This window comes from Rhinopithecus roxellana, chromosome 8 (genome assembly GCF_007565055.1).
Source record: "Rhinopithecus roxellana isolate Shanxi Qingling chromosome 8, ASM756505v1, whole genome shotgun sequence".
In the NCBI taxonomy this organism is placed as follows: domain Eukaryota; kingdom Metazoa; phylum Chordata; class Mammalia; order Primates; family Cercopithecidae; genus Rhinopithecus; species Rhinopithecus roxellana.
The window spans coordinates 87,616,222-87,640,493 of NC_044556.1; the positions used below are offsets into that span (position 1 = coordinate 87,616,222).

Here is a 24,272-nt window from a genome sequence, read left to right on the forward strand (position 1 = left end):
GGGAAGTCAAGGCTTCAGTGAGCTGTGTTCATGCCACTGCACTCCAACTGTTGACAAAGCAAGACCTTGTCTCAAAAAGGAAAAAAAAAGTCTTTTTTGCCATATCATGAATTGTGATATAAATGTAGTGGGTACTCAGTAGATACCCTGAATACATTTTCCCTTTAATTTTGGTTAAGTTGTTTGTAAATTTGCAGAGTGACGTTACTTCACAATGATGGCATATTACTTTTCTTTATTTTCACAGGGAAGATAACTAATATCTGGTAAACACTTTTTTTTGCATTATGCTGAAAACTTTTACATATTATCTCCTCTAACTTTCACAGAAAAATCAAACCCCTAGGGTAGGTATAATTATCCCCATTTTACCCACAAGAAAACTAGGGCTCAAAAAGATTGAGTAACTTGACTAGGATTACATAGTTGCCAGAGTTGGAATTCAGACTCAGGTCTGTTTGACTCTAAGATCTTGTTTCGTTTTATTTATATTGTTTGTGCCTTTCAGTAACATTGTCTTTGTAGAGCAGATTCTAAACTTTAATTTTATTTACTGTTTATACCAACACCATATGAACCCTTGGTGTTCAATAAAATTGGTAAACTGCCAATTGATTACCCAAAAAATTTGGAGGTGCAAAGTCCTTTGAACAAGCCAAAGCTTTAACCGAAAGTAGTACTTTGATCCCTGTGACCTATTGCACTAAAAGTTTGGTTATTTCTTTTGAAATGATTGGCTTAAAGGCTTCATTTTGTTTTGCCACTTTGGAAATATACTCCCTCCCCTGCTCCCAGTTGGAAAGATTGCTCCCGAGACCCAAACCTTCTTATTTTAAGGAATCTTGGTTTATAGAATATTGAACAATAATAATCTTTCGATAATGAATCTTTTGAAAATAATGGATCTCTTAGGAATGAAATTCCTTTGTAACAAAGGCAGCTAAGTATTAAATAAACCAAAAAATCAGCAGTGAAGTGCTGTTGGTTTGTCACCAGGCCTGGGGCCACATTCCCATTCCTTGCACGCATATGCACGTGCATGCGTGAGCGTGCACGCGCGCGCCCCCACACACACACACACACGCAGTAACTTCTCTTTGTCCCAGAACTGTGGGATGTAAAAGACTTCAGGCACAGTGATGAAGCTAGCACATTCCGTATTTACTGTCTTCCCTCCTTCCTCGCTCAGCCTTGGCTTCTGCTCTGCCAGGCCCCAGGACCCTACTCTGTGCCACCCTCCTGGCCCCAGTGGCAGAGGATCTGCTGGCAGTCCCCGCTGCTCAGTGGAGTTTTAGTCTGCGTGTTACTCTGTAGGGCGTGTGCAAGTGGGGGAGGATGAGTGAGAACTGAGATTATATCGTCCCTGTTCCAAGGGCTTCCCTGAAGTTAAACCTGATACAGCCCTTTTAGGGTAACGATGTGAGATCAGAAGGGCAGCCAACAAGCCACGTGTCTAGCAGCCACCCTTGGGAAACGGAGTTGCTTGCTTTTCCGTTAGACACTTCTCCATACTAGAATTTCACATATATTAAGCAATTAGACCATGCCTGGAATTGGACTAGAGAGAAAGTGATCACATTTTAATTATCAACAAGCTCAGTATCTACACGTTGATGAGAAGTATTCATACTCCTAACACAAGGGAAGCACCAATTCTTTTTTTTTTTTTTTTTTTTTTTTTTGAGACAGGGTCTCTGTCTCCCAGGCTGGAGTGTAGTGGTGTGATCATGGCTCACCGCAGCCTCAACTTCTTGGGGCTCAGGTGATCCTCCTACCTCAGACTTCTGAGTAGCTGGGACCACAAGTGTGAGCCACCACACCTGCCTAATTTTTGTATTTTTCTGTAGAGACGGGGTTTCACCATGTTACTCAGGCTGGTCTCAAATTCCTGGGCTTGAGTGACCTGCTGGCCTCAGCTTCTCGCAGTACTGGGATTACAGGCACGAGCCACCGTGCCCAGCCACCAATTCTTATAAACATATCAACATGTATATATCCCTCCAGATCCAACAAACCAAACAGAATTGTTGTTGCAACCCAGAAAAGAGCTGTTCATGAGGCCAGGTGTTGTTAAGACACAGACTTGGAGCCAGACAGATCGGGTTCAAATCTTGACTCTGTCACTTAATAGCGATGTGACCCCGGGCAAGTGTCCTCTCTGTGCCTCAGTTTTCTCATTTGTAGATGAGGATCATAATAGTGCCTATGTTCTGGGGTTTGTTCTGACAATTACGTTAAATGGGTTAATATTTTTAAGGTGATTAAAATAGTGCCTAGCACATCATAAATTCTATTTAATGTTTGCAAAATATATATGCGTACGTGATCTTTCTCTGGTGTATATGTATCCCCATGATGTTAGACGCTGCAGCCTGAGGGCCCATAGTTCAACCAAAACGCTTTTGAATATAACACAGTCGAAGCCCCAGAACTCAGCTTCATCTCCGCTGTTACAAGGGTGTCTACAAGCAAGGGGTACGTCGTGTCTTGTCCTGTATTTGGATTCTTGCTGAACTGCAGAAACCCCACAGACTTACCAGTGCGGGAGGCCAATTTATCTTTATACCTCAAGAGTTGAGCCTTCTTATTAAACTATGTCTGCTCATATTTAGAGACATTTACTATGTGCAATGCACTGTGGTGATATGAAGATGAATAAGACTTAGTCCCTGCTCAGGAACGCTGTTTGTATTCCATATACAGGTTTGATACCTGTGGGCAAGGGGTTAAGCATTTCTGCATACGCTAGACAACTCCTCATTGTTTTATAGGCTTTTCTCTCTGAAAGCAAAGTCCATTTCCCTGAACATCAGGAGAGGGCCATCTGCCATGCCAGAGTAGTGGATGAGAGGTATTTCCATTTAAGACTGCTATTTTCTGGTATATGTATGTTTTGTGAGAATCTACTCCTAAAATGTATTTGGCAATAGATAAATTTATAAAATAGAAGCTAGGTGGCTTGAGATAAAACATGTCCTTCTCTTCTTTTCCCCCCAAAGTTTTCCTTTCTCTCCAATCCTTCAGATATGTTTGTTTTTAGACAATGATCATTAAAGCCAGATGTGGGCCTTTTCAAACTCACAACATGGCACAGGCTCAGATCTGGGAGAGTTGTAAATGCTTCTGGCATTTGAAGGGGCAGGCTTTCCCAGTAAAGACAGAAATATTTGGACTAGCACAGTTGGATCTTATACTGTATTTGTCTGTGTCTTAATTGGAATTCCTAAGATGTGATTTTTAACTTAATGGTCAATGACTTAGGTTGCAGTCTGTAGAATGGGGCCACGGGCCATTAGTTATACCCTGTGCAGGAACTCTTTATGATAAAATATTGCTGTAACTTTCTGTTCATCTTACTTACAGTCCTTCCTGCTTTATTCCATAAAACGTCTTGCCCAGTTTAGTTTCCTAAGCATAGCTCTAATAAAATTACTCTCCTTGTCAGAAAACTTCAATGATACCCCATTACTTAGAGTATCAAATATATCTTTAACTCAGCATTCTTCAAAATATAGTACAACTCTAACTTCCAGCTTCTCCCACTAGTCACATATGCTTTGTCATAATCATATGGATATAAAGGTATGTATATATGTATTTCTGTATTCTAGCCAATGAGACTTTGTTTATTAAACACCTGTTATATGTGAGGTACAGTATTACACCCTGGGGGGGGTTCAAAGATAACTATGATTTGTATTCTAAAGTAGTTTAGGGTTTAGTAGTGGAACTAGGCATTTGAGTAAATGCTAGAGGTAAAATGTGTTATTAGATACTAAAAGAGAGAAGTTGCCTGTATTGTGTACTCCTGGGCAAACCTTATGGTAAAAAAAAAAAAGCCCTGGCTGGGCATGGTGGCTCACGCCTGTAATCCCAGCACTTTGGGAGGCCGAGGCGGGCAGATCACTTGAGGTCAGGAGTTCAAGACCAGCCTGGCCAACATGGTGAAACCCCATCTATACTAAAAAATACAAAAATTAGCCTGGTGTGGTGGTACACATCTGTAATCCCAGCTACTCGGGAGGCTGAGGCACAAGAATCACTTGAACCCGGGAGGCAGAGGTTTGCAGTGAGCCAAGATCATGCCACTGTACTCCAGCCTGGGTGAGAGTGAAACCCTGAAGAAAGAAAGAAAGAGGAAAGGAAAGAAGAAGGGAAAGAAGAAAGGAAAGAAGAAAAGAAAGCCCGGATTGTGGTTTGTTTATTGGCTGTGAGTTTTCCTCTCAGCTTCTCCTGTCTGTTCTGGCTCCATGCTTTCATCTGGCTCACATATAATCTACCCTCACCAGAGACCCAGTGCCCAATCCATGCAGCCCCCTCTCCCTGGCCCACCCTCCTTGCCACAGGTCAGACTCTTGCTGTCCTGTCCTCTGGACTCTTGTCATCATCTCCCAAGTACTCTCCCTGCCTCAAACAGCTGCCAGAGGGGTTTTTCTGGAAACCTCAGTCTGATCATGTTACTCCCCAGGTGAGATCCTCCATAGCTCCCTCTTGGCTACAAGATTAATCCAAACAAGCAGAAGTGTGAGGTGCCAGGCCGGTGACGATGAGACCCATGCTCAGTCTCTGGCACCTCTGTGCCTCCCTCGCCCGAAGTTCGAGCGCGTGAGTCATTGTGGTGCCTCGGTCTGGCCTGCTGGGGTGGCATCCAGACCTGAGGAGCAGTCCTGCAACCTCCTTCCCTCCTCAGAGCTGCAGGCGACAGTGTCAGTGTCTCCCAGGGGTAAGCCCCAGCTGTCCCACCTAGAAAAGGGGCCCCAGAAAGTGGTGGTGTCTCCTTCTCAGTGCTTTCCTGCCCCTGATGCAGGAACCATAGAGGTAGCTCCTTTGGCTACTGGTTTCTGGGCTTCAGGCCTTCCTTTTCTTAGTCCGCTTTCCGTGGGCTCCTAGCAGCATGGACCTCGTGGCTCTGCTGCTGGCCTGCACTTCTCATCCTGTCTTGTTTAAACTTGATAACTGAACTCTGGACTCCTCCCTCTTGACTCACTGAGGGAAGTCTATGGATGTTCTCCTTGGAACTGCCCCTGTGAGAGGCTCTGTTACTGGGAAGAGGGAGCAGAAGTAGAAGAAGCTGGAGGGGTCAGTGGGAGCCAGTTTGCCCCGTTTCCCATGCGAAGGAGCTTAAACTTCATCCTCAGCTAATGGGCAGGTGTGGAATGTCAGTAGGGGCGTCCCGTGGTCAGCGTTGTGTTTTAAAACAATCACTATCAGCAGTCAGGAGCCACGGAGCCCAGTTGGGAGACTCAGAATTGAGGTGAGTGACAGCGAGAACCAGAAACAAGGCTGGACACATGGCTTGTGGCTGTAATCCCAGCACTTTGGGAAGCTGAGGCAGGAGGCTTATTTGAGGCCAGGAGTTTGAGGCTGCAGTGAGCCATGATCATGCCACTGCACTCCAGCCTGGGCAACAGAACAAGACCCTTTCTCAAAAAAAAAAAAAAAAAAAAAAAGAACTAGAACCATATTAGTGTCCTGGCCAGTCATTGACCTTGATGCCATGGGGCTCAGGTAGGCAGGTAAGAGGAACCATAGAGGAGCCAGGTTCCAGGATGGCACAACCAGAGTTTACTGACTGACACTCCAAAGGGGGTTCTGGAGCACATACTCTCTGTCCTGGCTCAGCACACACCAGGCCTCCTTGGCACTGAGGTCTGATGGTACCAGGTTGCCCCTTTCCTCCCTGGCTTTGTCCTCTGAGAGAAGGGGAAAGGGGGAAAGGAGGAGAGTTGTTTCATTCTACCATAGGCCAGCACTGAACACTGCCTGGCTGGAGACGCAAAATGAAAGCCACAGGATGTGGCTTGGGTTGTCCCTGAAAAAGACCTCTGTTTATGCATGGTAGGATATTTTCAGATGAGGCTTAATGTGAGGAAAGGGAGGCTGGCCTCTCTGAAAGGCCTGCTTCTTAAAGGCACAGTGCATTATAACATATCATGAAAAGAATAGGAGCGGCAGATGCTACAGGTTGCTTCTTTATCAGTGATGCTGTCACAGCTGTGGTTAGGCCAGAGGCTGCTTGTTGTCTCCAAGGCTCTATTCCCAGTTCAGTCTGTAACTCATGGTGTGATGTTAGATAAGACACTTCATTTTCCCCAGACCCTACTTAATAATCTGTAAAATACTCCTCCATCTTTTAGGAGGTGACAAGAGGTAGAATTAATTTGTGTTTGTGAAGTGCTTTGAGGTCCCCAGACAAAAGCCACTGTGTAAATAGCTGAGTATTCTCCACTTGGATTGAACCTGTGGGTTCGTAGTCATACTTGCATGTGGTTACAAAGTGGGTAGACTGGTTTTCATGATTTCATATTCAGATCCTCGGAGGATACTTATTTCCTTTCGGTTTCTTTCCTTCTTTCCTCCTAAATAAAAATATTATTTACTAGGCCAGGTATGGCAGCTCATGCCTGTAATCCTAGCATGTCAGGAGGCTCAGGTGGGAAGATCATTTGAGGCTGGTTTGCAACCAGTCTGGGCAACATAGCGAGACTCCTTGTCTATAAAAAATGAAGAAATTACCTGGGTGTGGTAGCATACATTTGTAGTCCCAGTTATTCAGGAGGCTGAAGTAGGAGGATCCTTAGAGTTCAGGAGGGCAAGGCTGCAGTGAGCTATGATCATGCCACTGCACTCCAACCTGGTGACAGGACAAGACCCTGTCTGAAGTAAAACACATTTAAGAAAATTTTAAAAAGTTTGGAGCTAAGAATGGGCATGGTGGCTCATGCCTGTAATCCTAGCACTTTGAGAGGCCAAGGCAGAGGATCGCTTGAGGTCAGGAATTTGAGACTAGCCTGGGCAACAAAGTGAGACCCCATCTCTACAGAAAATGAAAAAATTAGCGAGGTGTGGTGGTGCACGCCTGTAGTTCCGACTACTTGGGAGGCTGAGGGGAGAAATCACTTGAGCCTAGGTGTTTGAGGTTACAGTGAACTATGATGGTGCCTCTGTGCTTCAGCTGAGGCAAGAGAGTGAGACCTTGTTTCAAAACAAAAAAGAAAAAATGGAGCTATACAGAGAATAAAATAATGAATAGCCAGGTTCCCATCAACCAAAATGAACAAATGTTGACATTTTTTACATTTAACAATTTTTATTTGCATTTAAAAGCATTTTTGTCTAACAACATACCATGAGGTATATGTGGGCTTTAAACCTTGTTTGTTTTCAAAATAAAATAAATAGCACATTTGTATTTCCTTCATCCCACCCACCCTGCCACCTCTCCAGCCCATTTACCTCCCTCCAGCCCCTGAGGTGGCTACTGTCATAGTTACATGCCCTCCCTGTTCATGTGGGAGCCCATGTGTGGGTGGGTGTAGTTTATCTTCCTACATGTATAGGGGAACTAAGCCAAAAATGATGCGAGTGGACAGAGAATGGAGTTCAGAGTCAAGCTGACCAGGGTTGGAGACCTGGCTCTCACCCTTTTGGCCTATGTCCTTTGGCCTCTTTGAACCTGTTTACCCATCTGCAACGTGGCAATTATTAGCTTACAGCATTGTTGTTAACATTGGAGATAATGGTAAAGTGGCTGGCTTAATAAGTGGTAACTGACATTATTAACCATTTCTGTTTTTACCTCTTTTTCTAGATGGAAAGCCCTTTGAGAACAGAGACCCTGCCCGCAGCCTATATCCCTTTGTATAATTTACAATGTGTCCTACCTAACTTTTTTTTAAACACTGGATCTTGCTCTGTCACTCAGGCTGGAGTTCAGTGGTGTGATCACAGCTCACTGCAGCCTAAACCTTCCAGACTCAAGCAATCGTCCCACCTCAGGCTGCTGAGTAGCTGGGACTACAGGCACATACCACCATGCCTGGCTAATTTTTTTTTAAAATTCTTGTAGAGTTGGAGGTAGGGTCTCTCTATGTTGCCCAGGCTGATCTCAGACTCCTGGACTCAAGTCATCCTCCTGCCTTAGCTTCCCAAAGTGCTGGGATTACAGGTGTGAGCCCCTGTGCCTGGCCAGTTTGTTTCTTGAGGAAATGATTGCAATGCCCGAGCTTCACTTCCCAGCCTCAGTTCAGATGCATGTAAGGGTTGTTGCAAAAGCTAACTGTGTTCTCAGTACACCTGGAAAACACGGGGAACCATCTGGCTGAGGACAGAAGCAGTGATGAGAAGAGGCCTTTCGAATTTTCCCCCGGGTTCTGCTGTTGTCTATTCAAGTTACACATTAATTCAATATAGTGGCAGGAAGGAGGAGACACAGGGCCACTTCATGGGATCTGTTTTCTTAACAATCATGCGTTATGCATTGCTGTTGTTTCAGGTGCATTTTTGCAAGAGTGTGCACTCACACGACCATTGAGAGGCTCATTTTGCAGTGGCCCTCCCAGGCCTCCGTGGTTGGGTGTCCGTCTTTGTCAGAGAAAGGCCAGCAGGGGGCACCAAACCCGCACATTTCCGCCGGGAGAGGGCGTCTGGGTGAGGGACAGGGCCTGAGGCTCATGTTCCTTCCCTCCCTTTGCTGGTATTTGGACATTTCTTTCTACGGTAGTTTTAGACTCCCACAACGGCGAGGCAGAGAGCTTTCTTTATTAAAGCAGCAAACAAACAAACAAACAAACAAACACCCCTCTCCTTCAAACCTCATCTCCAACAGCAGCAGAAGCTGTCACCACAAAAAACTACTTCATTCATCTTTTGGTTTGCATTTGTTCATCTTAAATCAGGGGCCAAGAGGGATAACATGATCTACCTAAACTGAACTGGAACATACTTGTCTAAGTCCTATTGTCTCCTATAAGGGCCTTATGATAGTTTAGTTTACATGTGTACAGGTTAAGAATAATCATAGAGTTTCAGACCTGGGCACTAGGTAAATATCATCCAGCCAGGGTTTCTGAGTCCGCAGTTAGACTCCAGCCCCCAGTTTTTGACATCTAAATCTGCACACTAGCTATATTATTTGCTTAGTATTTTAATATCTACTCCTGTAAAACTTACATAAGTGGATTTAAAAAAGATCACCATCATAAACGGAAAATTACTATTTTTCAAATACATATTAAGATAAAGAATTAACATTAAAATAAGCTGGGCATAATGGCTCATGCCTGTAATCCCAACACTTTGGGAGGCTGAGGTGGGCGCGTCACTTGAGGCCAGGAGTTCAAGAACAGCCTGAGCAATATGGCAAAACCCTGTCTCTACGAAAAATACAAAAAGTAACTGGGTGTGGTGGTGCGAGCCTGTAGTCCCAGCCACTTGGGAGGGTGTGGTGGCAGGATCACCTGAGCCCAGGGAGGTTGGGGCTGCAGTGAGTCGTGATCATGCCACTGCATTCCAGCCTTGGTGAGAGTGAGACCCTGTCTCAAAAAACAAACAACAACAACAAAACCCCCATTAAAATAGAAGCTCCTTCTCTGCCTCCCATACCACCTCACACTCCTTTATTTTGCATGTGTGGAGCCTAGGCCAGAGAAGTGACTTGAATTGCCCCACATCTTGGTGAGTTGCAGAGCTGAGATTTAGCTGGGTACATGTTCCTTTCTGGCACATGGCCATGACTAGGAAGAAAGAGTGGTTAAACCAGCAGGTCTTACTCTTTGGAATTATCTTTGACAAAGTTTTAGTAGGCAGTGCCCACTTTTAATGTTTTTAGTGTTTTTCCTACTACTCCTGGAAAGTGAAAGCCAAGAACAGGAGGGTCTGGGCGGGGGTCTAGGCTATTTACAGTTGCATCGATTTGATTACCACTCTAGCAGTGAAAAGTGTTGAGTACGCACTCCCAGCAGATGTATGCTCATTTATTTGTACTTTTATACATGCATTACTGTACCAATATATTATGCTCATTGTGAAGTATACACAACTATTAACTCAAAAAACATGATAAAGAAAATGAAAGCAGTATTTTCAAATGTCTTGTTAACTGCAATGGTTTCATTACTGTTGTCAGCTAATATATTGAGCACAATTACACTTAGGGTTAGATTCCTCATTAGCAACAGCATGTGCCAAGCCATGTTTCAAATAGTCTTTGGTAATTTGAAAACTTTTTGGCTGGCTCGTGAGATCTGATTATATTGTTTTGTTTGCCTCTGAAATGTGGCTAACAACTTGTCAGGTCTGCCTCTTTCTTGCTGTTTGTCTTATTTTGCATTATTTCTTCAGCCCACAGTTTCTTTTTAGAAAATAATTTAAGCCTCTTGCCCACTTTGGGGATAGTTAAACGCTGAATCTTCTCTGTAGTTCCACTTACCCAGGCTTGTCTATAAGAGGCCACATCATGCTGAATGAGAGCTGAGAAGTGGAATCGCCACTGTCAACCCATCCATGTTGTGGGATGCCCACTGTTCCCCCAGGATCACTCAAGACCCTGTGACTTGTGGTCACTGATGAGTGGACCAAGTGAAGGTATGAAGGTTGTTGCTTAGAGTGAATATTAATAAAGCTTAGCTTATTATGTATTTAATTGTATAAAAATAAATATATAAACATTTTAGTATTTTCTTCTTGTACCCTCTGGATTGTGTTTTATGACCCACAAATGTAGAGAAAAAAATCCATGCACTACCTGGGTGTGGTGGCTCGCTCCTGTAATCCCAGCACTTTGGGAGGCTGAGGTGGGTGGATCACGAGGTCAAGAGATTGATACCATCCTGGCCAACATGGTGAAACCCCATCTCTACTAAAAATACAAAAATTAGCTAGGCATGGTGGCGTGTGCCTGTAGTCCCAGCTACTTGAGAGGCTGAGGCAGGAGAATCGCTTGAACTGGGAGGCAGAGGTTGCAGTGAGCTGAGATTGTGCCACTGCATTCCAGCCTGGTGACAAAGTGAGACTCTGACTCAAAAAAAGAAAAAAAAAATCCATGCACTTTGGCTTGGCACATAAAGCCCTTCACAGCTCAGCTTACCTTGCTGACTTCATAGTCAACTCCAGGTGCTACCATTGGACCACATCTATGGGCTTCCCACAAGACTATGAACCCTAGAGGACAGATATTGCATCTTATTCATCCTTGTGTTTTCAAAGCCTAGCTCTGGTCTTGAACTCCAGCCTCAAGTGATCCTCCCACCTTGGCCTCCCAAAGCACTGGGGTTACTGGTGTGAGCCATGGCATCGAGGCTTTTTTGTTTGCTTTTCAGCCCCTAGAGGTCTCTTCTAGATCCCCTCATACTCATTCAGTCACTGTGACAACCTTATGACATATGCAGAGCAGGAGGCCTAGCCTCGTTTTACCCTGAGGAAACTGAGATTCAGAGATACACAATAACCTATGCAGCTCCAGAGATGCTAGAGATGAAAGGTTCCTAGATCTCAAAGCAAAAGGGCTGCCATGAAGAGTCATGGGCTTTCTGCCTTTGGGGTTGGGCCTCTGCAAACCCTCTGCATGCTCCAGGCAGTGGTGCTGGCCCTCCATGTCTCTGTAGGCTTCCCCAGACAGCCTGGCCCCTGCATGTGTCTGCACGGCAAGAGCCGATAAGCCATTCGGCGCCTGCCATGGACAGAACAGCGCTGAACAGATGGGGCAGATTGTAAACTTTGCAGCACATTTTCCTACCCTCTGCCATCATTGCATCATCCCCGCCAGAAAATCTGTCTCTAAGCAGTGCTACAGTGACACACTCTTTCCTTGTGAGCCCTTCCCAGCCCCCCTCTGTTTTTTTTTTTTTTTTTTTTTTTAGGAGATATAGGTATAAAGCCAGATGGCTCCACCCACTTCCCCAGCTCTGCTTCTGTTTCAGTGACAGGGAAATTAAGAGCTGTTTTTAGAGGGTAGGGGAGGATTTCACCTGGATCCTGGAGATGGGACATCTTGCATATTGTGATGGCCAGGTATGACTGTTCTGGCTGTGGGATATGTTTGTGTGTGTGTGTGGAGGGAGGGGGGTTATCTCAGTTTCTTGCATTTTCCCCTATCTCTCTGTTCTCTTGACCTGATGGAGGTTGGCAGCGGTGGTGGGATGACTGCCATACCCCCATGGGGCAGTGCTGAGCATGCCTTGGAGCACGAGCCTGCTCTGCACACCCCATAGTGTGTGCAGAAATGCCAACTGGGAACCTATTTAATGGAGCCATTTCATAAATCGGGATGCTGAAACTCTGATTACACATAGCATTTTTGTAGGCTGCGGTGGGGCTGATCTCAACCCCACAGGGTTTACTCACCCCCGTGGAGTGGCGTTTGATGCCTCGCCTTCCAAGACGTTTCTCTCTGAGGGGAAATATATTCCTTTTTTTGTAGTTTATTATTATTATTATTTCAGTGGTTTTTGGGGAGCAGGTGGTATTTGGTTACATGGATAAATTCTTTAGTGATGATTTCTGAGATTTTGGTGCACCATCACCTAAACAGTGTACACTGTACCCAGTGTGTAGTCTTTTATCCCTCAACCCTCCCACCCTTCCCCCCAAATCCCCATAGTCTATTATATCATTCTTATGCTTTTGTGTCCTTATAGCTTAACTCCCACCTATGAGTGAGAACATACGATGTTTGGTTTTCCATTCCTGAGATACTTCACTTAGAATAACAGTCTTGATCCGGGTTGCTGCATTTGCCATTAGGGAAATATATTCTTGTCTTTTTTATTTCTGAGCAAATCTTTGCTGAGGAGAAACACTAGGATGTTATTACTGCCAACCCAGTGGAGGTGTTAATGCTGTGTGCTGGGCCTTGGGAATGATGGGGGTGCCTTGAGGAGGGTAAGGAATGAAGAATAGACCCTTTCATCATAAAGCTTGATAAACTGAGCCATCCTTTAGCAAGTGGCCGGTCAGCATGCTTATGGTTCGCTACTGAAATCTGTAGACTGGATAATGGAGTGGTGTTCATTTCTAGTGCTTAGAAGTCTGAGGTTTATGCACCTTAGAGATGAATTCTCTAGATACCCTGGGAAGGCTCTAGCAGCAGAGCCAGCCCTCACCCGAGGTGGCCACAGACTGAGGCAATTCATGAACCTCATACTTTATGATGCACTATAGCTTTCTAAGCGCTTTCAGATGCATTATTACTTCAATAAACATTAACTGAGTGCAAAATACTGGGGATGCCAGGCAGACTTGGTGCCTGTCTTCAGACCTTGTCTTATTTTTTATTTTTATTTATTTAGTTTTTTAGAGACAAGGTCTCTGTCACCCAGTCTGGAGTGCAGTGGTGCAATCATAGCTCACTGTAGCCTTGGACTCCTGGGTTCCAAGGGATCCTCCTGCTTCAGCCTTCCTGGGACTACAGGCATGCACCAACACACCTGCCTAATTTTTAAAACTTTTTTTTTAGAGACAGGGTCTTGTTATGCTGTCCAGGTTGGTCTTGAACTCCAGCCTCAAGCGATCCTCCCACCTTGGCCTCCCAAAGCACTGGGGTTACTGGTGTGAGCCATGGCATCGAGGCTTTTTTGTTTGCTTTTCAGCCCCTAGAGGTCTCTTCTAGACCCCCTCATACTCATTCAGTCACTGTGACAACCTTATGACATATGCAGAGCAGGAGGCCTAGCCTCGTTTTACCCTGAGGAAACTGAGATTCAGAGATACACAACAACCCGTGCAGCTCCAGAGGACAAGAGGAAGAAGGAGAACTAGAAGCCAGCCTTGGGATTTCAAGTTTACTCCTCCTTTTGCTTCGTATGGAGGAATAGTGGTTAGAAACAGGTTTTCTTAAGATCCAGGCATGGTGCAATGGATTGAATCTCTTAGTGGTACCAATTACGAGCATGTGATCTTGGTAAATTACTTTACCTTTTTAGCCTAAGTTTCATCATCTATAAAATACCTACCCCACTGGGTTGTTCTGAAGATGAAGCGAGATAAAGTTTGTAACACTGTTACCATAGCTCTTGGCATAGAGAAAGCACTTAATAAATGGCAGTTACTACTATGGTTATTGTATTAGTCTGTTCTCATGCTGCTAATAAACATATACCCGAGACTGGGCAATTTATAAAGGCAAGAAGTTTAATTGATTCACAGTACCACATGGCTGGGGAGGCCTCACAATCATGGCAGAAGGTGAATGAGGAGCAAAGGCATGTCCTACATGGAGGCAGGCAAGAGAGAGCTTGTGCAGGGGAACTCCCTTTATAAAACCATCAAATCTCATGAGACTTATTCACTACCATGAGAACAGCACAGGAAAGACCTGCCCCCATGATTCAATTGCCTCCCACCAGGTACCTCCCATGACATGTGGGGATTTGGGGAGCTACAATTCAAGATGAGATTTGAGTGGGGACACAGCCAAACCATATCAGTTATGATTGTAAGACCTGCCTGACTTCAGATTTGGAGGTGCCAGGGAGAAGCCCAGGAGGCTTTGTGTCTACAGTGTGTAATTTACGATTAAACATTCTGCTGTTTATTAAACAACATTCCATTTCATTGAAACTCTTGAAAACTTGTAGGAGGTACCCATTTGCCAAAACTGATTACTTGCTTTGTTGGCTGTGACTTATGTGAGGAAAACAAAAAAAAATCCTTGCTATTAATATTAGTATTACTATTATTATTGATTATGATGACAACTTCTATTGCTACTACTACTACTAATTATTATTATTATTATTGCTATTTAACTTTACCTAGATATTACCTGTATGTCTCAAGGTAGGAGAATACCACTGATACATTTCTTGCAAGTAAGAAGGGCCTGGTGAGGTTTATGAGATTTGTTTTTGGAGACAGAGTCTCGCTCTGTCACCCAGGCTGGACTGCAGTGGTGTGATCTTGGCTCACTGCAACCTTTGCCTTCTGGGTTCAAGTGATTCTTCTACCTCAGCCTCTTGAGAAGCTGGGACTACAAGCCTGTGCCACCATGCCTGGCTAATTTTTTGTAATTTTAGTAGAGATGGGATTTTGCTATATTGGCCAGGCTGGTCTCAAACTTCTGGCCTCGAGTAATCTGCCCTCCTTGGCCTCCCAAAGTGCTGGGACTACAGGCATGAACCACTGTGCCTGGCCTATGTGATGTTTTTATTCAGGGTCTATAATTTTGATTTTATGTCACTGATGGAGCATCTTTATTCTCTGGTAGGGAACAGGCTTCTTTTTACCCCCGTCGTGCAAAAAGAGTACTGTGAAGCAGACCACAAACCCCAGGAAGGTAAGATTTACAATAACAAGAAATTGAGAAGACCTAGTGCAGGAATTTAAGATGGGAAAACAGGTGCTTAATAACCAAGGATTCTCACTTAGAAGCAAACTTAACAGATAAGACCCCAGTGACAAGTGTTCTTCACTGTGTATACTCAGTTTGAGGCAGGCACAGCAGGAAGATCAGGGTGTGAAATACTAGCACCTTTGTAAAGGCTGGTCAAGCCGGTAGCCACTGCCCTGCCTGGGGATAGAGAGCTCCTCACCAGAGGGTGCAGGAAGGAACTGGCTCTTCTTCATGCAGCCCTGCATAATTCTTCCGGAGATAACTGTCTCACCCTTTTTTTTTGGCACATCAGCTACAGGCCCTCACTGCAGGAACAGTGATTTCAAACAACCTAATCCACAGGGCTAATCTTGGCTGGCAAATTCTATTTTTGCAAAGGTATATAATATAAAATAGAAAGATGAACATGCCGGGTTACATGCAAATTCATCTGTCCTTCCCTGTCTCCCTCCCTCTCTTCCTTCCTTCCTTCCTCCCTCCCTCCCTCCCTTCCTTCCTTTCTCCCTCCCTTCCTTTCTCTCCCTCCCTCCCTCCCTCCCTTCCCGCTTACCCCCCTTCCCCACTTTCCCTCTTTTCCTCCCTTCTCCCTTCCTCCCTTCATCCCTTCCTCCCTTCCTTTGGAGTCTTACTCTGTCGCCCAGGCTAGAGTGCAGTGGCGCGATCTTGGCTCGCTGCAACCTCTGCCTCCTGGTTTAACTCAATTCTCCTGCCTCACCCTCCCGAGTAGCTGGGATTACAGGCATGCACCACCACACCCAGTTAATTTTTGTATTTTCAGTAGAAATGGGTTTTCATCTTGTTGGCCAGGCTGGTCTCAAACTCCTGGCCTGAAATGATCTGCAAACTCCAGGCCTCAAGTGATCTGCCCACCTTAGCCTTCTGAAGTACTGGATTATAGGCATGAGCTACCACACCGGTTCCTTCCCTCCCTCCCTCCCTTCCTTCCTTCCTTCTTTCCTTCCTTCCTTCCTTCCTTCCTCCCTTTTCTTTCTTCCTTCCTTCCTCCTCCCTCCCTCCCTCCCTCCTTCCCTCCCTCCCTTCCTCCCTCCCTCCCTCCCTCCCTTTCTCTCTATCCTTTCCTTTCCTTTTCCTTCCTTCCTTCCTCCCTTTCTTCTACCGTTCTTTCCTTTCCTTCCTTCCTTCCTTCCTTCCTTCCTCCTTCCTTCCTTCCTTCCTTCCTTCCTTCCTCCCTTTCTCTCTCTTTTCCTTCCTTCCTTCCTTTCCTTCTTTCCTTCCTTCCTCCCTCCCTGCCTCCCTCCCCTCCTTCCTTCCTTCCTTCCTCCCTTTCCCATTTCCCCCCCTTCCCATCCTTCCCTTCTCCCTCCTCCCTCCCTCCCTTCCTTCCTTCCTTCCTTCCTTCCTTCCTTCCTTCCTTCTTTCCTTTCTTCCTCCCTCCCTCCCTCCCTGCCTTCCCTTCTCTTTCTTTCTTTTCTCTTTCTCTTTCTCTCTCTCTTCCTTCCTTCCTTCCTTCCTTCCTTCCTTCCTTCCTTCCTTCCTTCCTCCCTTCCTTCCTCCTTCCTTCCTTCCTTCCTTCCTTCCTTCCTTCCTTCCTTCCTTCCTTCCTTCCTTCCTTCCTTCCTTCCTTCCTTCCTCACTTTCCTTTATATTTATGTTGTTCTTTTCATTCCTTCCTCACTTTCCTTTCTTTCAAACGCTAGGTGTTTTGTTTGGTGGCATTTGAGTCTAATTTCTCTCACTGAGGAACAACATACATGCTGTCATCTGATTTGAGCTCTCTCTGGGGTATGTTTGGATAAGTCAGGGCTTCTGTTTATTTCCCTGGTTTTGTGCTGTCCCCATTTAAGGCTTAGATAAGGGTTAAGTTTAAAGCACGTTTAATCTGTGATACATTTCTCTAAATGAAGGAGTTCACATTTTTCTGGAGCCATTTAATTTCTGCCATAATTATTTCCCCACATAAATCATCCCTTGCTGAATTGTTCTGTGCGTTGGTTTTGCTGGTGCATCTTCTGCTGTACTAGTTTATTCCAATGAATATGAACCACCGTTTTCTTTGTTTTGTTTTAATTCTGTATTGGTGCCATACTAACCTGAGAATGTCAACAGTCAGGGAGGTGCCACTTGTGTGTCACCCTTACTGGAAGAATTGTGGATCGCAACCCTGGCTGCACGTTAGAGTTACCTGGGAGCTTTTACTAACCACCCGTACTTCACCTTCAAAGGCAAAGGGCCTCACTTTCAAAAGTTCTCATTTAATTGGCCTGGAAAGGTCTCAGGCTTTAGCCTGTTCCCAGGGGATTCTGAGGTACAGTGAAAGTTGAGAACCGTGGCAAACCACACCACTTTCAGATCATTCTACAAGACTCAGTTCAGGTTGGTTTCCCCTGAGATGCTTTCTCTGACCATCCTCCCACCCACCAAGCCCTGGCTCAGGGCCTTTTCTCTGTGTTCACAGAGGTACCCAGGCTATGCCTTCTTTCTAGTGCTATTCTTCTGTATTGTAATTTGTTTATTCTATCTTCTTTTCAAGTTTTAATATTTTTTATTTCAATAGCTTTTGGATTACACGTGGTTTTTGGTTACATGGATGAATTATACAGTAGCAACTTCGGAGACTTTTAGTGCTTCCATCACCTGAGTAGTGTATTCTGTCTTCTTTAAAAGCTTCTTGAGGTCGGGTACCATATTTTTTTTAAATCTTTGCTCCCTCTGCACTTAGTACATCTCTGGGCACATATGCACCAAGTGAATGTGTAAATCCATGAAACAACACACAAACTGACCAAGAAGTTACCGCAGTCAATTTACAAGTCAGGTTGTCCCATTCTTGTACCTTTTCAACTACACTGACCATATCTTTTTATAGGACTCTTTTCTCAGGATGAGCCTGCTGTCTTAGTATGTCAGAGAGTTGACTAGTCCTGGAGTCTTTGGAGCAGAGTTTAAAAGTTTATGAGCTTGTTTAAATTCTAGAGAAAGCAGAAGCAAATGCTGGTGCCCTGAACTGCCCACCACCGCAGAGCCTTTGAGAGGCTCATCCACCTCCCTGGATGTTCTGGTGACTGGGGCCTGAGGAGTCAAGCAGTTACTAGGTCCTTCCTGGGGACTTGTGTTAAGACAATTGTCATCTTCTTAGCCATGGTATATGTAGCATAACACATCTCGAGATTTCCCTGAAACTCTAGAATAGAAACCTGCTCTGATACTCCAGGACTGATTCTGGCACTGAAAAGGCTGCAAATGAGTAGGATATACGCCAAATTCCTTAGAATACCAAGCTCTCTTCTAAAGAAGGCCAATTTTTAATAGGAGGTTACCATGATGCCTTGTTTGAGAATCCATGTTGACCTTGCAGGATCATTCCAGGGATTATTTTCAAAGAGCCTTCTTAGAATGAGCCTCTTTAAAGTAAACTCCATGCATACAGGAACTTTGTTTTGCCCATCTCTGTATCTCCAGGGCATATGGCAGTGCTTGACACACAGGAGAGAGTCAATATATTAAATTAATAGGTGGATGGCCGAATATAAAGCTCTCTTAGCTCCATCTTAGAGCTCTGTTGCAATAAGCAGAGCTCTGCGCTGGGAAAGAGGATTGCAGACTTTCATAGACACTGTCATGTCTGCAGTGGATGTGCTTTTACCCTAATAGGGGTTGAGAAACTCGTGGACAAACTTTGAACCATCACCATCATTCCTCATCACCCTTAAACAAATACACGAACTGAAGAGATGGTGTTAGTACCTAATTTTCTTTAAAGTCTGGTTTTGGGGAGAAGTGAGCCTCTAATTCTTGCTGATTTTCAGTCCCCATAAATTACTCTCTGCTTAGCTGTGGGTATCAGTCCTATTGGGACCAGGGCAGCAGTGTCACACAACTTGCCTTGGCCTTCTCCATCTAGATTAGCTAAGGGTTTAGGTTGGTTATAGCTTTCTCTGCACTTGGCTATTCAGGTCGTATTTACCATAAGAGTTAGCTTATACTAGAAATGATGGAGCAAGACCAAAGTCAGTTTCTGCAATTGAAATGAGGTCATGAGAACAGTCATTAAAAGCCTAGAGCTGCACTGTCCAGTGTGGTTGCTGTGATGGTTGACTTTATGTATCAGCCTGTCTGGATCAGAGATGCCCAGCTGTTTGACTAACACTTATTTCGGGGTATGCCTATGATGGTATTTCCAGATGAGAATGGCATTTAAATTGGTGGACTCAGTAAAGCAGATTGCCCTCCTGAATGTGAGTAGGCACCATCGAATCTGTCAAGGGCCTGAATGGAACAGAAGGCAGAGGAAGGGAGAACTTGCCTCTTTTTCTGCCTGACTGCTTGAGCTGGGGCATCAATCTCCTCCTGTTCATAGACTGAGACTTACACTATTGGCTCCCCTGGTTCTCAGGCCTTCAGACTAGGACGGAACTACACCACCAGCCTTCCTGGGTCTCCAGCTTGCAGACGGTAGATCATGGGACCTCTTAGCCTGTATGATTGCATGAGCCAGTTCTCAAAATTTTTCTTTCTCTATGTGCATGTATGTGTATGCTTGTGTGTAAGATACAGATCACATATTATATATTTTATGTGTGTGTACATATATACATGTTATATATATAATTATACTGAAACAATATATGTAATATACACATTACATATTACACATTTTACGTGTGTGTACTCTTCATGCAGAAGTGACAGGCAATATGTATATATATACAATATGTATGTACACACATAAAATATGTAATATGTGATATGTATATATTATTTAATGTGTATCTCCTGTTGGTTCTGTTTGTTGGGAGAACTTTGACTAACATAGTAGCTACTAGCCACATGTGGCTATTGAAATTGAAATGAATTAAAATTACGTATAACTAAAATTGATTTTCTCAGTCACAGTAGGCCACATTTTAAGTGCTTACTAGCCAATGTAGATAGTGACTACTCTGTTGGACAGTGCAGAATAGAATATTTCCATCCTTGTAGAAACTTCTATTGACTAGTGCTAGTTTAGAGTACCCAAAGGCCAAGGCTGTGTATCCAGTTGATAAACAGCAAGTCTTTCTCCCAGGGTGACTCAGCAACAGCTGCATCTTTGCCATATCTCCCCAGCACCATTTACTATTATTATTTTGTTCTCTGTTGCTCAAGGATTCACCATGGCTTGAAAATGAAGGAAACAATTTCTCTGCTTCTACACTTTGTAAAAGTAAATAAAATTTTAGGACACCCTAAATTTATTATGCAGCACCCACCTCTCAAGCCTTACATAGAAAGGCTTGAGCACAACACATTAAGCCTTACATAGAAAGATGTTGAAATTCTGTTAAGCTTCCCTAAGCTTTGTTGATATAAGTGATCCCACACTTCTACACTTAGGAACACTGACTTCCATTCTTTGGAATCTGTGCTTCCCAAGCAGGCTCATCCTCAACCTTTGCTCTTGAATAAACTCTTTCAAAAATAGATTCTGATCTTTTTATTATTTTAGATGGACAACTAGTTCACATAGAGATATATAAAAGTTAAGTTGAACCGCATGGAATTGCCTTTTTTGTAGATCAGAAAAGGCATTGAATTGAATATTGTCAGTTTCATAAGGTTCAGGCTAATACAAAGTGAGAAGAGTGATAGAGATTCTGGGACAGGAAGTGCATGCATAGCTTGTGTTCCTTTTTCAGTCCCGGATTTGTGTACTGTGAGATGGGGATAATCCAGGTGGTTTCACCTTAAGGAATGATGGTTGACTGAACTCCTGCTTATTCCTTGCCTGCCACAGCTACGTGAAGAGAGGCTCCCGTGTGTTTATGGAGAATAGTTATGGGAGAGTTAGAGTACTTACAGCTGTAAGAACCAGAAAGCCTGAAAACCAATGGCTTTATACATATTGCATTCTGAACAAGCAGACTGGAGGTGGTATTTCTGGATCGGATCAGTAATTCCACGTTGTCAGGGCACTAACTTGGCATCTCTGGTATTCTCTCAGCCTTCCCCCTACAGTCCACAAGATGGCTGCTGTGGCTCCAGGCATCACGTCCTCATACAACTACATCCAGAGGCAGGAACTGGGAATAGGCTTGGAGGTGACCAGGACAGCAAGTGGGCTGTCTGCATAAACCTTCCTTCCTCTTGGGAAGGAAAATCACCTCCCAAGTCGATCTTCTGTCTATCTTATTGATCAGAGAGTGTTATAAATCCACCCATTAAATAATCTGGACAAGGGGAGTGTGCCTATTGTCCTTGGTTTAGACTGGTTATGATTCATGCCCTGAAACTGGACATATTGCCAAGCAAGCGAAATTGAGATTCCATCAGCCAGGAAGAAGGGGTAAGGAAGATGAATATTGGGTGATAGGAGTTGTCACAAGTTTTTAAGATGCTTTCAATTAGTAAATAACTGTCGAGAATACCTTTTGTTTTCACCTGCCCAGTCTCCATTGTGCCTCCTTCAGAAACGCACACTGGGTTTTCTTTGGGTGTGAAGGGGGCCTCTGTGCCCATGATTCCAGTGTGAGCACATGTTCTGAGCCAGGTCAGTGAGGCTTAATTTCAGAACTTCTGTTGGAACTCTTGGGAAAGACAAGTTCTCCCTGTCCTGGGTGTCTGAAAAGATAACAGGCTAGCCTGGAATTGCTGGGGGCTATTTTACCTGCCTACCTACCTGAATGAATGAATTAAGCTGACACAAAGGAGTAGTAGAGGGATGAGGAGAGGAGAACAGAGGGATGATGAGAAACTTGGTCCAAATGAAATTGCTTGAGACCTGTATGCAGCTGTGACAGATGATTCAGTTACATTGCATAATAAATCTTTCCCCTCATCCGCCACCTTATTTTTTTCTTTTGTATGTAAGTTAGTTAGGGTTGCAAAAGATTACTGGCAGGAAGCGGTACCTAGCAATGGAGTGTTACAAGTAATAGACCCTAAAATGTGGATTGGCAAATTGAAGGTAGAATGGAAGGCAATAAAGGTCTCCTATCCCTGGCTAAGAAGTTGGCAGTCTTTGTTATGCTCCGATAAAGCATATTAAATTGTTGCCTGTTCTCCCTTAGGACTCACAACATATGCCATTGGAAACTGGGTCATTAAAGCACTTGATAGAACTTTTCAGGCTGTGGAGTGTGTAGGCTACTTCCTGAAGTTCTTAGTGAGTTCCTTTGAGAAAAAGACAGACTTCTATCATCTGAAAGTTAAAAAAGAAGAAAAATTCGTCTCTGATAAAAGAAGTCCTTTCTCTTTTGGTAGCTGAGAGCCAGGCAACACTGTACTTTTCAGGGTTGGAAAAGGTGAGTTCTCTGTTACATGATGAAGCTCATTCCAGCAAAGACAGAGACACTGGAAACAGAACAGAAGATACTACTAAAATTGGGAAGGAGCTGGAGCCCGATTTTGACTCCTCCAGGACAGATGACAACTGGCAAAGTGCTCCTATGTGGAATATACAAACAACTCCAGCAAATAAATCAGTAAATCAGAAAAGGACAGTCAGTTCAATACAACAGTGAGAGGAAGAGATTGACAGGGCATTTCACAACAGAGGAGATCCAGATGACAATCAACAGGAAAAGTGCTCAGCCTCACCTGTCATCAGGGACATGTCTGGAAACAGCAAGGAGATCCCACTACACATTCTAGGAGAACAGCTAAAATCTAAAAAAAACAACTGATCATATCAGTGTTAATGAATATGTGGAACTGTTGAACCCTCGTCCTCTGCTGGTGGGAGTATAAAGAGGCCCACATACTTTGGAAAACAGTGTGGCATTATCTATTAAAGGTGAATGTATGCATACCTTACTACAAAGCAATTCCACTCCTAGATCTATGTGTGCATATGTGTAAGAAAAAACACACAAAAAATGTGCTGACTTGGCACCATGGCTCAAGCGCTTAAGCCCAGTGTTTTGGGGAGCCTGACGCAGGAGTATTGTTTGAGGCCAGGAATTCGAGACTAGCCTGGGCAACATAGGAAGACTCCATATCTACAAAAAATAAAAAATAAAAATAAAATTAGATGGACATGGTAGTGTGTACTTGTAGTCCTAGCTACTTGGGAGGCTGAGGCAGGAGGATCACTTGAGTGCAGGAGTTCAAGGTTATAGTGAGCTATGATTGGACCACTGCACTGCAGCCTGGGTGACAGAGAGGGACCCTGTCTCAAAAAAAAAAGTTATTAGCGACATTGTTTGCAATAGTCCCAAATTGAGAAAGCCCAAATACCCATCAATGCAGAGTGGGTAAATACGTTGTGTGTAGTTTTGCAATGAACACTTTGTAAATACACCGAACAATCTATTGCTACGTGCAACAACATGAAAGAATCTTGCAGATCTAATTTTGAGTGAAAGAAGCTTGATATGATGAAATACCATAGAGTCTCATTTATGTAAGATTCAAGACCAGGCAAAATGAATATATGATGTTAGAAGTCAAGTGAATGGAGACCTTTGGGGACAAGGGAAAGGGTTAGTTATAGGAAGGGGAAAAGAGGGGCTTCTGAGGTCCTGGTTTTGTTCTATTTCTTGACCTGGCGATGGTTACACGGGGGTGCTTACTTTGTGATGATTTGTGTGGGCTGTAAGATGTGTGATTTCTGTACTTCTCTATATGTGTGTTACATGTCAGTAAAAATATTAAAAAGTCTTCTAATCATAGACTATGGAGGAAGAGATGGCTGTGAGACTACAAATCAGTGATTCATTAAAATAGTAATTATCCCTGAGCTGCAGGGCAAGAGGCAGATTAGCAGGGCCTCCCCATTCCAGGCTGTAGTTTGAATTTCACTGATGCAGAGGATAAAGTGGAGGCCATTAAGTTGAGAAGGAGGGTGGAGCCCTGAGGCTGCTGCTAAGAAACAGAACTCCCAGGCCAGAGTCTAGATGAGGACACTGTCTCTTGCTTTGCCTAATGTCCCATGAAATGACCAGATGCAAATGGACTGAAAGAGTACTAAGTTATAAACTTCTTAGGGAATTGCTTTGCCAGAAAAATCCCAGCATGATTGAAAAAGGCCTCTGACTGGTCAGCCCAAGGTAAACCCCTGCTCTCAAATCTGCACCATATGGAAATGGGTCACTAAAGGATCCTCCCAGGGTCCCACCTCAGAAGTGGAAATGGAGGACTACTGGCAAAGGGGACCTTCTCAGACAGCAGAACCAGGGTTGTCAGATCAGCTGGTCAAGGACCTCAGTCCCCTGCTAGTGTGAGT

General features: G+C 44.1%; 1 protein-coding gene across 9 annotated transcripts in view; it reads left to right on the plus strand.

The window, feature by feature from the left end:
• The window catches only part of CNIH3 (cornichon family AMPA receptor auxiliary protein 3), a 372,243-nt gene that overhangs the window by 80,306 nt on the left and 267,665 nt on the right, over positions 1–24,272 (plus strand). For 5 of the 9 annotated variants that reach the window (XR_004059003.1, XR_004059002.1, XR_004059004.1 and 2 more), the window contains one exon: positions 10,230–10,365. The exons of 3 other annotated variants lie outside the window; for them this stretch is intronic. Coding sequence is in view for 1 of the 6 variants with exons in the window: in XM_030937103.1 (XP_030792963.1) it covers positions 10,245–10,373 (129 nt within the window). In the remaining 5 variants the exon portion in view is untranslated. Of the gene's footprint in view, positions 1–10,229; positions 10,374–24,272 lie in introns of all 9 variants that reach the window. One more of the 9 variants, XM_030937103.1, reaches the window with a different exon arrangement.